Here is a 17,809-nt window from a genome sequence, read left to right as displayed (position 1 = left end):
CTGCGAAGGGATTCAATTATCCTTGTCTCCATGTTCACTGAAATGATTTATTTGGCTCATCAGGACTTGCTGCTTGGTGATTTCTCATCTCCAGATACTTTCACTTGTTTGCAAGAGGCAGGGCGTGATTGATTCATAAGTAATGAAGGTCCTGACTTATTGGTTAAGAACACCAGGTTACAGCAACTAATGAGGGGAAATAAACTGGCTTTTTTCAGCCTTGAGGTTTTTTGTTACTGCAGAGTAAAGACTGTACCTTTCTTTCTGGAGTTCCGATGTCTTTTGACTAAACATTCACACCCACAAGCTGTTTGGCTCCTAACCAACCACACAACTGTTGGTAGGCAGAAGGCCTTTGCCACCACAGACCAATCAGCTACTTCTTGCTGACTGAAACTCTCTTCATACACACCCGCCTGGGGTCAGCTCATCTGTAGTAATCTCCCCTACTACTTGAACAAGCAGCAGTGTAAACAGCACTTACAATGAGTGTCAGATAATGTACTTTTAAAAAATTCTGTAATCCTTACCACAATCCTTAGTATTTTTAAACAGTCTTTTTCGCATTTCAGTCCACAAACAAAAATACGGGAAAAAGGAATGGTGTTCACAACATTGAAAAATCTCGACATGGAAATCAAGGCAGGTACTTGGTAATTTCAGCTCACCAGTTGTTGTGAAGAGTCTCCATTTTGCTCAGCACCGAACAACGTCTCAGGCCAGGATACCAGGGCACCTGTGCCATGCACCTCTTACTAATGGTTACTTGGGGGACAGGGCTACTTCCTGTGACCATGCTAATGATGCAGTTGCACAACTTCCTGACTGATGTGATGTACAGATACAGCTCTTCACCAGGGTCATGGTGCAATAGACTGGAAAGCTGCTGAAGATGTGGCTCCACTGTTTGGATCGGTCTGGGGGTCCTTCTATTATAGTATGGACAGAGTGTGCTGCATCAACTTGCTGTGCCGTACTCTGCACAATTGAAGCAGGCAATGAGATGATGTATGGGATGCTGAGAAACTGGGAAAATGGGAGCAGGAACAAAAACAGAAGTTGCTGGAAAAGCTCAGCCAGTCTCGCAGCATCTGTGAAGAAAAAAATCAGAATTAACATTTCAGGTCTGGTGACCCTTCCTCTGAACCAAACCTGTTGAGCTTTTCTCGTAACTTCTGTTTTTGTTCCTGATTTACAGCATCCACTTTATTTAGAATTGGAGCAGGGTTTTGAGGAGGAGGAGGAGGATGACACTAAGGAAGAGAAAGTTCTCTGTGTTCATGAAAAAGCTCAGTTGTGTTGGGCACTACAAGCCTGACAGAACTGGATTGATACCGGGTTCCAGTAATTGAGATCTGGGTGTACAAAACATCATTGACTATAAAATAGTTGTTGGTTATGAAGCCACCATTTGGTTTGCAATGTGAGGGTGAATCTCAGCCTCTGTTGATTTCATTTGTGTTCCCTTTTGATGGTTGTCAATAAAAGGTGTTTGGAAACATCCAATTGCTTACCTGTAAACCATGTTCCCCGAACATCATTCAAAGTGGGTGGTCAGCTTAAACCAGGAAACTTCGAGGCTGGTGAGCCTAATGCTCGTGGTAGGGAAACTATTGGAAAAATGTTCTGAGTGACAGAATGACAGGGAAACTATTGGAAAAATGCTCCAAGTGACAGAATTAATATCCACTTGGGGAGGCAAGGTTTAATTAAGGATAGTCGGCATGGCTTTGTACTGGGGAGATCACATCTCACAAATTTGATTGAATTTTTCGAGGAGGTGACTGAATGTGGAGACAAGGGATGTGCAGCTAATGTAGTCAACATGGACCTCTATAAGGCTGTTGGCCAGGTCTCACATGAGAAACTGGTTGAAAAGCTCAGAGCCCATGGAATGTAAGGAAATTTGACAAATTGGAACCAAAACTGTCTCAGTAGCAGGAAATAGAGGGTGAGGATTGGAGGATGTTTTAGTGACTGGGAGCCTGTGTCCAGTGGCATACCATAGGGTTCAGTTCTGGTTCCTTGCTATTTGCTGTGTACAACAATGTTCTAGACATGATACAGGAGAATCATGATGAATATGACTGCAGGTGACCACGTGGTCTGGTAAATGGAGAGGAGGAAAGCCTTACGCTATAAGATGATATAGATCGGTTGGTCAGATAGGCTGAACAGTATCAAACTGGACTTAGCCCTGAAAAGTTTGATGTAAAGCATTTTGAGAGGACTAACAAGGCAAAGGAGCACACCTTGAATGATAGGACCCATGGAGATACAGAGGATCAGAGGGACCTTGGTATGCATGCCCACTGATTCTTGAAAGTACTGTTGCAGGATAGGCAGGTAAAATGCTTAAGAAGGCATATGGGATACTTGTCTTTATTGGTCAAAGCTTTAAATACAGGAGCAAGGAGGTTGCAGTGGAGCTGTATATCATGTTAGTTAGATGTCATCAGGGTGAGGTAGGTAGTTAATGAGTGGACTTTGGTAGGACGCAGTGAGAAATCCTGCTGGGCCGAATCGTGAGAATCCCTCCAGAAAATCTGATGCAACCTGCAGGTACCCTAAAATAACTTTGAGACACAGCCCAATATGAACAAGAACAGGAAAAACCCAATGCATTAACTGTTAGTGAAACAGCCATCCACCCTTATTTATACCTTCACCTCAATTGAATTGTCTGTCAGTCATTTCATTAAATGTCGTGTATTTGTGTAGAAGAATGTGAGGGCTAGGATGGTGTGAGACAAAAAATATAAACTGGGCCAAATGCCAGGAAGATGTAGGGTGGCACGGTGGCTCAGTGGTTAGCACTGCAGCCTCACAGCGCCAGGGACCTGGGCTCAATTCCACCACCACGTGACTGTCTGTATGGAGTTTGCACATTCTCCCCGTGTCTGTGTGAGTTTCCTCCGGGTGCTCTGGTTTCCTCCCGCAGTCCAAAGATGTGCAGGGTAGGTGGATTGGCCATGCTAAATTGCCCATAGTGTTCAGGGATGTGGAGGTGAAGTGGGTTACAGGGGGGATGGGTTGGTGTGGACTTGTCGAGCCGAAGGGCCTGTTTCCGTACTGTAGAGATTCTATGAATATACCTGATGGAAATTTGGAAATTGTGTGTTCAAGGTTAGAAGCTAATTCTTGGGTTTGGCTGACTCATTTCCAAAAACTTAAAAGGAAAAGGCGGTACAAACTGATGAGTCAGATGTCAAAATAACCCCTCTTGTTTGGCAGTATTGGTCGAGGGATAACTATCAGCCTAGTCACTGGAGAATAGTGGCATGGGAATCTTCACATTGATCTGAGCAGCTGTTGTTTCAATTCTGACCAAGTTGCACATCCTCCCATTTCGATTGGCTGCTTTAATCTGTCCGGTGGGGCTTGAAAGCATTTAATGCGAGAGTGAAACTGCTGAACCAAAACTTTGGCTTTCTCTCTTTTGGAGTGTTCTCAAGCATATTGTGGGCCAAGTAGCCATCTCACTTATTGTTAAATTCCATCATTCTCTGCACTTGTCTCTCTGAAAGAATGTATGGTCAGTAATCATGCGACACCAGGTTATAACCCAACAGGTTTATTTGAAAACATGAGGTGCTTACCCATCCTAATCCAACACTGGCACCTCCACATTGTGAAAGAATACATGTAGTGCTAGCATTAAAATACACATTAATTTGGTTGTGTTGTGATGACTTAATATTTCAGATGACTTTCTCTTCAGTAACACTGTCAATGTCAGCTACGAGGAAAACTGCTCAGTAATTAAAAGAATTCTGTTCACTGTTGAGGAAACCTGACTCTCTCTGATGGTCTGAGTTCATGCAGAGTGTCCCAACTGTAGAAAGCCCTCTACTGGTTGAACATGCAACAATTTCCAGCTGACAACTTTATCCCAGGACACTGAGACTGAGAATATGCTACCAGACTGATTGCAAAAGCCAGTTCTCATTGCGATGAATGAAACTGCTTGGTTACAAACACAAGCTCCCTTCATCTATAAGCCATGCCACCAAGAGTAGGAAGTCCTGAAATTACGGAGTTCAATGTGACAATAAAACCAAAATAATTGTAGTGCGAATACAGTGGTAAGACTTTTATTGAAACATTTCTGAATGGCAAGTGTTCCCCCAAACCTCACACCTGTGATTTACTCCATTAAAGATGTTGCTATCTTATACAGTGTCAACAAATAATCTGTAATAATACAGATTATTAATAAACAACAATGTGTGTTAATACAGCATTAGAATCTAGAGGTGGAAATAGTATGGGTGAAGGTTTTAGCAGCTGATTAGCTGAGATAGGGAAAGAGTCAGGTAGTGATACCAACCTGTAAATCAGTGGTCCTAGCGATGGTACAGAAAGTGGTAGGAAAGTTATTTTAGGGTCAAATCGGACTCAGCCTCAGAAAACTTGCAGGGAGAGTAATGATATTGAAAGACGAAAGTTTCTGCCTTTCCACAATTTAATTGAGGCAATTTCTGTTCATCAGTGACTAGCTATCTGACCAGCATTTCCAAGGACCTAGATTTAAAGTAATTGAAAAAGAAACAGAGACAACATGTTTTTTGCACAGGAGTTCATTAAGATCAATACACTTTGTCTTGAGATCATGATGGAGACGGGTTTAATTGAGGTGCTAGGAAAGGGAATGGCACTAGGAAAACAGCACCTTTAGAAAGCTAGCATGCACAGCAGGGGCAGAATGGTCTATTTCTGTGCTGTGACAATTGAATGATTCTGATAATTTAGAGACTGGGAGAGGTGGGGCTTGGGATTGTCAGTGTCTGAGAGGAAACTTTTCGGATGATATCACCGAAAGGCAGCAAGTAGGTGAGCAAAAGGACATGATCAAGGATGAAATGAGTCCCCTTTTGAAAGTTATGTATCTATTTGAAGATTCTTCATTCCCTCACTCCTCTTCAATGCATCTAATGCACTTAAGATAGAAGAATGATCCAAAGTTTGTGCTGATCTTTTTTGTTCACTTTTTTCAAAGCAGTTCATTATACATGATGAGTAAATAGAGAAAGTAGTTTAAAGTAAATACTGAAAATGAACTTGCACACTTTATTTAAAGCGAGAAGGTACAGCCTACTGCTTCAGGTAAGAGGGGGAACTTACATTTATAGAATCTTTTGTGGTCTCAGGATGTGTAAACCAATGAGGTACTTGTGAAGTGTAACCATTGTTGCAATATGGAAGATGCGAGTCAGTGCACTCAGAGTAGATCCACCTGGCAGTATTATGATAATGAGCCCCACTGCATCGCCTCCCTAACCTGTTCTTCCTCTCACCCATCCCCTCCTCCCACCTCAAGCCACACCTCCATTTCCTACCCACTAACCTCATCCTGCCCCCTTGACCTGTCCGCCCTCCCCGGACTGACCTATCCCCTCCCTACCTCCCCACCCATAGTCTCCTCTCCACCTATCTTCTCTTCTATCCAGCTTCGGTCCGCCTCCCCCCTCTCCATATTTATTTCAGAACCCTCTCCGCATCCCCCTTTTCTGATGAAGGGTCTAGGCCCAAAATGTCAGCTTTTGTGCTCCTACGATGCTGCTTGGCCTGCTGTGTTCATCCAGCTCCACACTTTGTTATCTAGCATATCTCACCAAACTGACTTGGAAATATATTGCTGTTCCCTTGCTGATGCTGTGTCAAAATTCTGGAATTCCCTCCCTAACAATATTATGGGTGGACCTACACCAAATGGACTGAAGAGCTTCAAGAAGACATCTCAAAGGCACCTTCTCCAGGCAATTGGGAATGGGCAATAGACATCCCTAAGCCATGATTGAATTAATTTTATTTCTAAATTTATTTTTATGATATTGATTGAGAAATAAATATTGACCAGGTTACTGGGAAGAATCCCTTTGTATTTTTTCAAATAGTGCCCTGGGATCCTTTAAATCTGTCATGGAGCATGGATTAACATCTCATCTGAAAGATACTCAATCAGTATTACACTGGATTGTCAATGTGGAGTTTACATTTAAGTCCCTGCGGTGGGACATGAATTCACAGTGCTGTGTTTCAGAAGCAAGAATATGGTTCTTTGAGCCAGCAGAAGCAAGGAAGTACACTAACACATCAACCTATATGTTTTCCCTTTTCAGATGCTGATGGACCTGCACTGTAATTCAAACACGTTCTATTTTTGTTAACGATTTCCAGCATTTCCAGTCTTTTTCTTATTTTCTGCACCTTCACATGAGCTTTGCTGCTTAGTAGTATTTGACAAGCGTGAAAGATCTTGACAGATGAGATGTATTGTCTTTTTGATACTGTCAGACTTTCTAGAAGAATAAGTTTAATAGAATTGTGAATACTCCAAGAACTGCTGAAACTTAAGATTAGGTTGTCACTGAAAACTGTCCCCACTTAGTGTCCAAATTGTAAAATTCTGTTTTTAATAGCAGACCAATGGAGGATGGGCTGGTGAGGAAACGTATTTTCTCTACAGTACTTCGACTGTTACAGAGCACATGCTGTTTAATTGTAACCACATGCATGAGGCAAATGAATTGCTATTAAGCAGCTGTTTGACTAAAAGAAGGGATTGTTTTCTGAACTGAGCTATTTTACATACATGAGGAATATGCATTACCTACATGATTGCTCTGCATTCTTACGCTTAGCTGATTAGCCATCTGATCTTACACTAGGTGGGGATTATGAAAAATGGGAGCAATTACATTTACTAACTAAAGTATTTGAATGGGAATTATAATAATGACTTTGTGATAAAATATTACTATTTTGGCCTCTAGCTTTTCCCAGCTTTCTTATTTTGTACAAATGATTTGTGTACGATTAACATACCTTTATATATGTGTTAAAGTATTCATCTCCCTATGTGAGTACTGATGTATGTTGGTTTGACTAAGATGTGAAGAGTGCATTGTAACACATTACTCCATGGTCGTGACATGAATTCGTCTCACCCAGTCTCATATGGTTTCTTTGTATTAGATTTCACACCTGCTGTTGTGGTGCAGTGGTAGTGTGTCTATTCCTGAACTAGGAGACCCAGGTTCAAGTACCACCTACTCCAGAGTCTGTGATAACATCTCTGAATAAGTTGGTTAGGAAAAAGGTCCATCAACCAGACATCTTAAATAAACAAAATTATTGATTTATTACAAACAAAAATTGCTCAATGAAGATTTATAAACAGGTTACTGCACAGTTTAAGATGTAAATGTAAACTTTTATCCCTCCAAATAGCTCAAAATACATACATGCAGCCATTATGTAAAAGGGATTAAAAGGATTTTGCAATGCAGGCATTCATTTTTGGAAAAATATCCTTCGGCCAATAATCATTACTTTTTGATAGCCAGAAGAATATGTTTTGAGAAGTTCAGAGGACAGCTGGCACAAAAAGGTGGATGTGGATGAACACATGCAGTTATTACTGGGGACATTTGCACACTTTGCTATACAAGAAACATCAACAAACTTCTTCAAAGGCTTTTCATGCGACAGTAGCTGGACCAGGGTTACAGGTACTACAGTAGACCCCCAACAAGGATTTTTCAGAATGCTGGTTACTAACTACTCCAAACAATATTTAAAACAGACACTGCAACTTAACTGCCCAAAACCCAGCCAGAGAATGTCCAGTAAACAAGGAGCTGTAACAAAACATGTGGCCATCAAGATATGTTTTGCTAAAAAAAGTTACAATTTTTAAAAAATTCATTTGTGGGACTTGGGTGTCACTGGCTGGCTAGCGTTTATTGCCCTTCTCCAGTTTCTCTTGTTGTCCTTGCGAAGGTGGGAGTGAGCTGTCTCCTTGAACTGCTGCAATCCACTTGCTGTGAATTGATCCACAATGCCCTGAAGGAGAGAATTCCAGGATTTTGACGCAGCAACAGTGAAGGAATGGAAATATATTTCCAACTCAGGGTGGTGAGTGGCTTGGAGGGGAACTTGGAGGTGATGGCATTCCTATGTATCTGCTGCCTTCATCCTTCTAGATGGAAGTGATTGTGGGCATGGGGGATCTTTAGTAAATTTCTGCAGTCCATCGTGTAGATCGTGCACAGTCCTGCTACTGAGCACTGGTTGCGGAGGGAATAGATGTTTGTGGATGTAGTGGATGGGCTAGGTGGATTGGCCATGCTAAATTGCCTGTAGTGTTCAGGGGTGTGTGGTTTATAGGGGGATGGGTCTGGGTGGGATGCTGTAAGGGGCGGTGTGGACTTGTTGGGCCAAAGGGCCTGTTTCCACACTGTAGGGAATTTAATCTAATCTAATCTAGTGCCATTCAAGCGAGCTGCTTTGTCCTGGATGGTGTTAAGCTTCTTGAATGTTGCTGAAGTTGCACCCATCCAGGCAAGTGAGGCGTATTCCATCACATTCCTGGCTCGTGCCTTGAGGTCAATAGATAAGCTTTGGAGATTGGGAGGTGAGTTAATTGGTGCAGTATTCATAGCCTCTGACCTGCTCTTATAGCTGCACTTTTTATGTGGTGACTCCGGTTGAGTTTCTGGTCAATGGTAATCCCCAGGATGTTAATAAGGAGGGATTCAGTGATGGTAACATGATTGAATGTCAAGAGGTAGTGATTAGACTCTCTTTGGAAATTTTTAGTTATTTCCAGGCATTTGTGTGGTGAGAATGTTGCTTGCCTCTTGTCAGCCCAAGCCTGGATATTATCCAGACCTTGTTGCATTTGAACATCGACTGCTTCAGTATTGGAGGAGTCACGAATGGTTCTGAATATTGTACAATCATCGGCAAACATCCCCACTTCCGATCTTATGACTGAGGGAACTTGTTGGTGAAGCAACTGAAGATGGTTGGGTCTAGGATGCTACCCTGAGAACTCCTGCAGGGATGTCCTGGAGCTGATATGACTGCCCACCCACAACCACAATCATCTTCCTCTGTGTCAAGTGTGACTCAAACCACTGGAGAGTTTGTCTCCCCGATACTCGTTGATTCCAGCCTTTCTAGGGCCCCTTGATGCCATACTTAGTCAAATCTGGCCTTGATCTTAAGGACTGTCATTCTCACCTCACCTCTGGAATTTAGCTCTTTTGTCCATGTTTGAACCAAGGCTGTAATGAGGTCAGAAACTGAGTGGCCCTGGCAGAACCCAAACTGGGCGTCACTGAGCAGGTTATTGCTGAGCAAGTGCTGCTTGATGACGCTGTTGATAACATCTTCCATCATTTTACTGATGATTGAGACTGGACTGATGGGGTGGTAATTGGTGGGTTTTATTTGTCCTGCTTCTTGTGTACAGGTCATACTTGGGCAATTTTTCACATTGTCAGGTAGATACCAGTGCTGTAACTGTACCAGAACAGCTTGGCTAAGGGAGCAGCCAGTTCTGTAGCACCAGTCTTTAGTACTGTCGCTGGGATGTTGTTCAGTTGTTTTAGAGTACAGCTCTTCTGTTGACGGCCATGAGCGCTCAAAGATGTCAAATCTTGAGTTGCTAGATCTGTCCCATTTCACACAGTGACAATGCCAAAATATACGATGGATGTGGGACTTTGTCTGCAAAGGACTGTGCGATGGTCACTCTTACCGAAACTGTCATGGACAGATGCAACTGCAGCCAGCAGATTGGTAAGGATGAGGTCAAGCATGTTTTCCCTCTTGTTGGTTCCCTCGCCACCGGCTGCAGACCTAGTGTAGTAGCTATGTCCTTTAGGAGCCGACCAGCTCGACCAGCAGTACTGCTGCTGAGCCACTCTTGATGGCATTCATTGAAGTGCCCCAGCCAGAGTATATTTTGCGCGCCATTGAACTCTTTAAAAATCCAGTTATCCATAATCGTCAAAACTCAGTTCCACAAAGACGATTAAATATGAAGCCTTCATATATGAACACAAATCACTTCTGGCAAGTGTAAATGAGCTACCATATTATGTCACGAACAAAAACAAAATTGCTGGAAAAGTTCAGCAGGTCTGGCAACATCTGTGAAGGAATAAATAGAGTTAACGTTTAGTGAACTGAGGAAGAGTCACCGGACCTGAAACATTAACTCTGTTTATTCCTTCACATATGCTGCCAGACCTGCTGAGCTTTACCAGCAACTTTGTTTTTGTTCCTGATTTATAGCATCCACAGTTGTTTCAGTTTTTGTACACTATATTTTCTCAACGGATTGTCTTAAAAACTATTGTATTTGTATGTATTCCTTGCATTTATCTACAGGTGTGTGCGTGTGTGTCTCCACTTGACTCTGGCTGTTCACATATGCAGAATATCCCTCATCAGTTCGCAGATCATGTGGTCTGCGATTCAAAATAGAAGTTGCAATCTCAACCCTCAATGCAGATAGTTTTCAGCCAAGAAAATTACCTTACATATTTCAAAAAGAGATGCACTGGACAAACATAACAGTGTCACATTGCAAATGTTGGGTTCATAAAGCCTATGATCGGCTGATCGAATGAAATGACAGATTCATTCAGCTGTTCCTAACAGGCAGTGGACACAGCACACTCAAATAGCCTTACGAAGCTCCAGATCAGACACCTACTGTTAGCTGCTTTTGGGCAGCACTTGCTGACCAATCTTGAGGATGTTAATAGCAACTGTAACAACCAATTCAAGACCATTAGTTGAGACAATATAATGGCCCATTTACACTTGCTAAAAGTGACTTACGCTCATTTACACAGATGTGTTCTTTATAAACAAAAGGAATATGTTCAAGTTTTGTGATAATAAAATGTGAGGCTGGATGAATACAGCAGGCCAAGCAGCATCTCAGGAGAACAAAAGCTGACGTTTCGGGCCTAGACCCTTCATCAGAGGGTCTAGGCCCGAAACATCAGCTTTTGTGCTCCTGAGATGCTGCTTGGCCTGCTGTGTTCATCCAGCCTCACATTTTATTATCTTGGAATCTCCAGCATCTGCAGTCCCCATTATCTCTGATACATGTTCAAGTTTTGTGCCTTTTTTTTGAACTACACAAGAGCCTGGATTTTCCTGATGATTTCTCTATAGCACCACCCGAGCCAGAAAGAGTCAACCTACAAACAAATCCATGCCATTTTGTCCTGTTGTATAAGTTGTTGTGATAGTTTGAAATTTGACATTCTCTTGTTTGTCCTGATGAGTGAAAGATAAAAAAAACCTCAGCAGCACATGTTGTAACAATGGGTAGTTCCATTCTTCACAGCATAGGATGGTTTATATTTTGCTGAGATTGAGGGCAAGACTGCTCTACAGTCCATTTTATTCCTTAAGCATTGTGTCTGTTAGTGCTCTCAATGGAAGATGTACAGCACTGGTTTATCTCCTGAAATCTCCCTATAGACTAGAACTCTTCTCCCACCCCCACCCCACCTCACCAATGCCTTTCCCTTTAATAGAAAGTTCTCCATCCAGAAGTTCGGGCTGAGAACGGTCAAGCTCACACATTTAGAATAAACATTTCCATTGACTGACCAGAATTTAAGCATTTTCTCTCTGAATTAAAGTCTGCTGTTTAACACTCAGAACTCTTTCATGAACTTCTGCTGTGTCCTGCAACCTCAAACCAGCACTGTAATTATTATTTTAACTAGGTAAAGCCATGGTATGAGTTTGACACAACCCTTTCACTTTAGGAAGATAAACAAAGTTCCTTATAGTTCAGATCCAAAGACAGGGTGATTTATTTTCTCAAGCTAAACGGCCATTTTTCAGTGTTTTACGGGGAAGTTGGGTATTGGCTGTGCTTTGAACACTTTGACCAGTTTATGTTTTAAAAATGCTTTGCCCAAATGCTCTTGTCGCTGAGGTGGACAAAGGGACACAGAATTCAGTTTGTAGTTCCACTCAGTTTTATTAATGAAGTATTTGTCATTAAACACACCACGTGAGCATTTCCCAAGCTCCCACAATATTTACTGACAATATGACTGTAACTGCCTAAGACGATCCATGTGTTTGAGCTGGGCTGTTGTAATCTCCTTCCTCTCTGACATAGGGCTGGATCTGTTCCATGAAGGCGGGTCTCCCAGGTCAGGGTGGAGCTTCTCCTGGTTCTTCTTGGGTTCCCACACAACCTTCTGCCAAAGTTTTCCCACCGAGTCCTTGCAGAGGGGGTAGCTTCTAGGTGGGTTTTTATTTCCTTCACTCCAGACCTCCCAGAATGTTCTGTGGCCATTGGCCAATGGGACCATGACTGGAGTTCAAAGCATCCAATGGGTTGTGCCGACACCCTTCACTGTTGCCATCCCAGGGAGGTGTAAAGTGCACGACCTCAGGCACTACCTGGAAACCAAGGTGCCTGAAAGTCTGACTGATGCTTCTCCAAAGCACACCCCTCTGGGTGGAACTGATTCCCCTTGAAGCTTTTTGGCCACTTTGACCTTGGTTTCCACTGTTCTCTGTCACCAGTAGCTGCTGGCTGCTGTTCTATTTAGTTTCACCAATTTTCTGTCGGGCCTAATTTCTCTGACTGTGAATCAATTTAGAATGCCCAATTTTGGGCTCATGGTCACATGACCTAATGGTGCAATGAGAGAGGGTGTGAAATTGACTTGAATTAGATATGACAATGTAACATTTAATTGTGAGATGCAATTTATTAACTGCTATTGAGTGTTGATTATGAATGCAGCTGGGAAATGTACGTACGGTGAATTAGCTGCTGGCTCACCACAGCACTGGGTTCACTCTTTGAAGTGAACTTCGCCCACTGTAATGAACTAAAGACATAAGCAATTAGTACTCACATTCTCTTCATGTGTCACGCTTTACATTTGTTGAAAAAAAAGGTTGGTAATATCCTTAGAGACAAAAAGAAAAACTGCAGATGCTGGAATCCAAGGTAGACAAACAGGAGGCTGGAAGAACACAGCAAACCAGGCAGCATCCGGAGGAAAGGAACAGTCAATGTTTTGGGTATTATCCTGAAGAAGGTTAATACCCGAAACATTGACTACTCCTCTCTCCAAATGCTGCCCGGCTTGCTGTGTTTTTCCAGCCTCCTGTCTGTCTGCCCTGTTAATATCCTTACTTTGGTTAATTGTTCAGAAAATCATTTTCATTTCCAGATCCTTGTGGAAATGATGGGAAGGAGAAACATCCATTACAAGTAACTTCCAACAGTAAATTCTACTTTCATGTTTTGATCATATTAATTGTCTGCAATTAATTCTTTTTCACTCTCGCACCACCTCACATGCACAGAAGGTATAATCTTTGTACTATAGATGTTACACGATCAACACCGTGAGTTCTGGGGAAATAAAACTGTGAGGAAAGAAGGCTGGGGATAGAGAAATGATTAAACCACAAATGAAGGGTCTAGGCCTGAAGTGTCAGCTTTTGTGCTCCTGAGATGCTTCTTGGCCTGCTGTGTTCATCCAGCTCCACACTTTGTTATCTTGGATGCTCTAAAATCTCACAGGATGGGGCAAAATTAGAGGCCACTTGATCTTTTTCTGCCCATCATATAGCTATAGAGTCATACAGCATGGAAGCAGACCCTTCGGTCCAATCAATCCATGCTGACCATAATTGCAAACTAAGCAAGTCCCTCTCCCTGTGCTTGGCCCATATCCTTCCAAACCTTTCCTATTCATGTACTTATCCAAATGTCTTTTAAATGCTGCATCCACTACTTTCTCTGGCACTTCATTTCACACACAAAACACACTCTGTGTAAAAAAAGTTTCCCCTCGTGTCGTTTTTAAATCTTCCTCCGATGGTCTTAAAAATATACCTGCTGGTTTTGAGCTTCCCCACCCTCGGGGAAAAGACCCTTGTCATTCACCTTATCAATTTTTTATGTTCCTGCATTGCTTCATAAATAAATCACGGTCACATTTGGGATGCAATTATGTACCTGCTGTATCATCATACAAAAGCAGGAGAGAACTTGCATTTCTACAGCACCTTTCTCGATCTTAGGACGCCTCAAAGTGCCTGGAAGGTAATGCAACACAAATACAGTGCACTCACTGTTGTAATGTAGGGAGCATGGCTGTTAACTTTTACATAGCGACCTCCCACAAACAGGAATGAGGTAATAACCATACAAAGTCCATCACTTGATTAATGTCGGTCAAGGAATAAATGTTAACTAGGATACCAGGAGAAACTCACCTGCATTTCTTTGAGTAGTGCTGTGGATTGCTTTCAGAACACCTAGGAGATTTTGATTTAATGGTTTATGCACAACAGAGAACCTCCAACAGCACAGCACTCATGTTTTGTAAGAAATTCTTCCATATAATTTTTAACCACAAAGTCATTTAAAATAATTGGTTCAATGTTTTTGGAAAAATAATATTCAACAACATTTCATATAGATACATTGAAATGTCCACATGCTAACATTGCTCATAGTGATTTCACCTATTCAAATCTAACTGGGATCATCCGTGACTCAAAAAACAGCATTACATTTAATCTTTCAGAACTGTTGTACACAAGAATTATGTGGTCATTTACTTTTCTTACACTGTAGGTTGAGGAAGCCTATGCATAGACTGTGAAATGAATCTGCTTTAATACCGTGACATGAAGTTTATGAATGAATATTGCTGGGATATAATTTAAAACACTGCTTTGCACCCTTCTTGTCGAGCTTTGAGTTAGAACCAAACAGCTGTGTTCTTCCCTAAATTCCAGAATAACTGGGTGCTAGAATTTGAATAAGAACTCATTGTTTACATCAAAATTGCTTCAAAAACCTGTACAGTTTAACCCTCTTCAGTCCAGAATGTTGTGACAATGCCATTTCTCAATTTCATAACTTGATGGATGATAGCATCATGCTTGCATATCCAATCACAACAGTGAAATAATGTAAATGTAAATATTTACCTCAAGTATACAACAGTAATAAAACATTTATAACAATACTAAAGGCTAATAATAAGAACAAAGTTCTACTGATTCAAATACTTTTGCTCACAAAGTATTGTACTAATGTTATGCAGTAAGATTCTGCATCTGCTCAACAAAAAGTCTAGTCAACTGGTATTTTCAAATAACAACCTTTTGGACTCAAGAGGTTACAGTATATGTATTCTGATTCAAAAGGTGATGCAGTGTGCTGTCAATCCACACTGATGGTACTTTTCCTCATGATGTTTTGTGTGGTTTGTTTTGTGTTTCAGATGATGAAATGATAAATGTGCAAATAGTTTGTGCTTGGTGCCAGAAGCTGGGAATTAAGCGTTATTCCCTCAGCATGGGAAGTGAGGTGAAGTGTTTCTGCAGTGAAAAGTGCTTTGCAGCTTGCAGACGGGCTTACTTCAAGCGTAACAAGGTAAGAAGTAAATCTAAGAAGATAGCTTCTGTCAACAATTGATATTCACTTTATACTGTTCTCAGGCAATTCTGAGCTCATCAGTACAGATTTTTTTTACCGAAGGGGGTTGCAAGGAGGGATTCATCACCATCAGAATCAACCCTTTGAGGACTGCAACAGTTATTCTGCACTAGATTTTAACATTTTTACACATTTTGATTTTCACTTTTTGCATGATTTCTTTCTGCCCTCCTGTCCCAATTGTGGTGCTTGCTTGCCAACAAGCACTCTCTGTCAGCCTTGAAGGGCTTAAAGGAGCTGGTTTGGAAAGGCAAAGATGGATGGCATCGACTTTTACCCATCCTCCCCATTCTTAACATCCCCTGCCCTTCCTACCCGGGGAAGCTTGGCTCCAGATGGGGAGGAAGTATATCTGCCCACATGTTGAAAGCACCCCTGTGCTTTCAGTGCCATTGTCTTTTGTGCAGAGTACAGCTGCTAAGTATCTGAACTTGCAAACTGTCTGCAGTTTCACTTTCGATGAATATGTGCAATGAATTAAAGAGTGCATTATGGCCCTATACGTTGCTGAAATTTGCTTAATTTAATATTGGAATTTGACGGGCAATCATGTTTGTGGATATCTGTGTTACATGCACTATTTTTGGGAAGTTGTAAAGGATACTCATTGCTCAAAAGAGTTAAATGTTGATTCATGAATTCACGCTGAAAGTCTGATAAGCGCCATTGCATCAATCTTGTATTCATCAGCATCTGTCCAAACTTTAAAGCTCAAAGAGCTGCCAGTTTCAAGAAACAAAACTGTCTTCCATGGTTGTATAAAAAGTCTATGTGGAAATATTGGTGTCATTTACAAATGAGATATAATTTAGCGAAGAGAAGGGGTGTTAGTGCTGTTTATTTTGAAAGGTTGATATACAGCAGAGGTGTTGCTTTAAGTGATTTTAATCACTCAACTAGATGTGTGACATCTGTTCTTATTGTGCGATTACACTAGACACAGTAATAGATGTGAAGTTATTAGAAATGCTGTCAAGTTAATTCTGATTTCACGACTCCATGTCATTTGTTGGGTTAAAACAGGTTCAAATTGACTTTTCCCTGACCATCAATGAGTTCCTGTTTGATTCAGTAACCAAATTGGCAGGCCCAAGATTCCAACACTGCAGAAACAAAGTTGAATGCAATCATGATTTTTTCCTTTAAACATCAGATTGCTATGACAGTCAGCCGCATCCTGTTAAACTTAACGCATCAAACATTGATTTAGCTAGAAAATACAGATTCATGAACTCTTATGGCTGTGGATTATGGACGTATTCAGAGGCTTGGTGTAATGACCTGGAAAGAGGAGGGCTCTTTCCTTTACACTTGGAAAGTCTGCTGTTGGCCAGCACCTTCCTGAAACGTATTTGTCTAGGTTTGCAGTAGTACCGTAACAATAGTCCTTTGCTTTCAGATATATCTTTTAGTACCTGTGATGGAAGTGTGAATCATTTGTTGTGTGGCTTGTTGACTGTTCACGGCTGAATTGGAATAAATATTCCTTTGAAATGATGACACAACATTATTGTGCAAATGTTTTCTTCTTTCTTCAATGCATGCACCCTGTATCTTGCTGATTTCATTGTCTGCATATTGTTTCAAAGAATGGAAGTTGTCTTGGTAAAAAGAGTGAGATGGCCTGTAACAGTTTCAGCTTTAGTGCACTTTTCTTGCAAACTGATACGATTGCTGAAGAGGAGTGATATCAGTGAAGCTTTTTAAGAGTGTTTATAAATAGTGACACAGTTGGCATACGCATGTTTATTTACTTTTTAGTAGATCACAACGCTTAGTGCAACCAGACTGAAAATGATCATTATAAAGAAAAATATGTGAGAGAAGACATATTTATATCTCTGAACTTCAAAAGAAACTTTATTTGAATAGGTCATTCCATAGTAACTTTGGAAATACATTATTGATTTAGCAGTAAATTAGGAACACGGCCTACCAGCTAAGCAATTGTTTTTTTCAACTACAGTAAGCTTGTGGAATTCTGACTTAATAGCATTTCCCTTTGTCTTGGATTAAGTGAACCACCCAATTCTGTTTAAATTGAGATAATGGGAACTGCAGATGCTGGAGAATTCCAAGATAATAAAATGTGAGGCTGGATGAACACAGCAGGCCAAGCAGCATCTCAGGAGCACAAAAGCTGACGTTTCGGGCCTAGACCCTTCATCAGAGACGGGGATGGGGAGAGGGAGCTGGAATAAATAGGGAGAGAGGGGGAGGCGGACCAAAGATGGAAAGTAAAGAAGATAGGTGGAGAGAGTATAGGTGGGGAGGTAGGGAGGGGATAGGTCAGTCCAGGGAAGACGGACAGGTCATGGAGGTGGGATGAGGTTAGTAGGTAGCTGGGGGTGCGGCTTGGTGTGGGAGGAAGGGATGGGTGAGAGGAAGAACCGGTTAGGGAGGCAGAGACAGGTTGGACTGGTTTTGGGATGTAGTGGGTGGGGGAGAAGAGCCTGGCTGGTTGTGTGGTGCAGTGGGGGGAGGGGACGAACTAGGCTG

The 17,809-nt window shown here is 41.6% G+C and overlaps 1 protein-coding gene across 10 annotated transcripts in view; it reads left to right on the top strand.

The window, feature by feature from the left end:
• sobpa (sine oculis binding protein homolog (Drosophila) a) overlaps positions 1-17,809 on the top strand; it is a 338,847-nt gene that overhangs the window by 184,326 nt on the left and 136,712 nt on the right. For all 10 annotated transcript variants that reach the window (XM_059645243.1, XM_059645246.1, XM_059645244.1 and 7 more), the window contains one exon: positions 15,096-15,247. In XM_059645243.1, coding sequence (XP_059501226.1) covers positions 15,096-15,247 — 152 coding nt within the window. The remainder of the gene's footprint in view (positions 1-15,095; positions 15,248-17,809) is intronic.

This window comes from Stegostoma tigrinum, chromosome 4 (assembly GCF_030684315.1).
Source record: "Stegostoma tigrinum isolate sSteTig4 chromosome 4, sSteTig4.hap1, whole genome shotgun sequence".
In the NCBI taxonomy this organism is placed as follows: Eukaryota; Metazoa; Chordata; class Chondrichthyes; order Orectolobiformes; family Stegostomatidae; genus Stegostoma; species Stegostoma tigrinum.
Note: the sequence above shows the minus strand (reverse complement) of the source record. Positions and strands in the feature narration are given on the sequence as shown.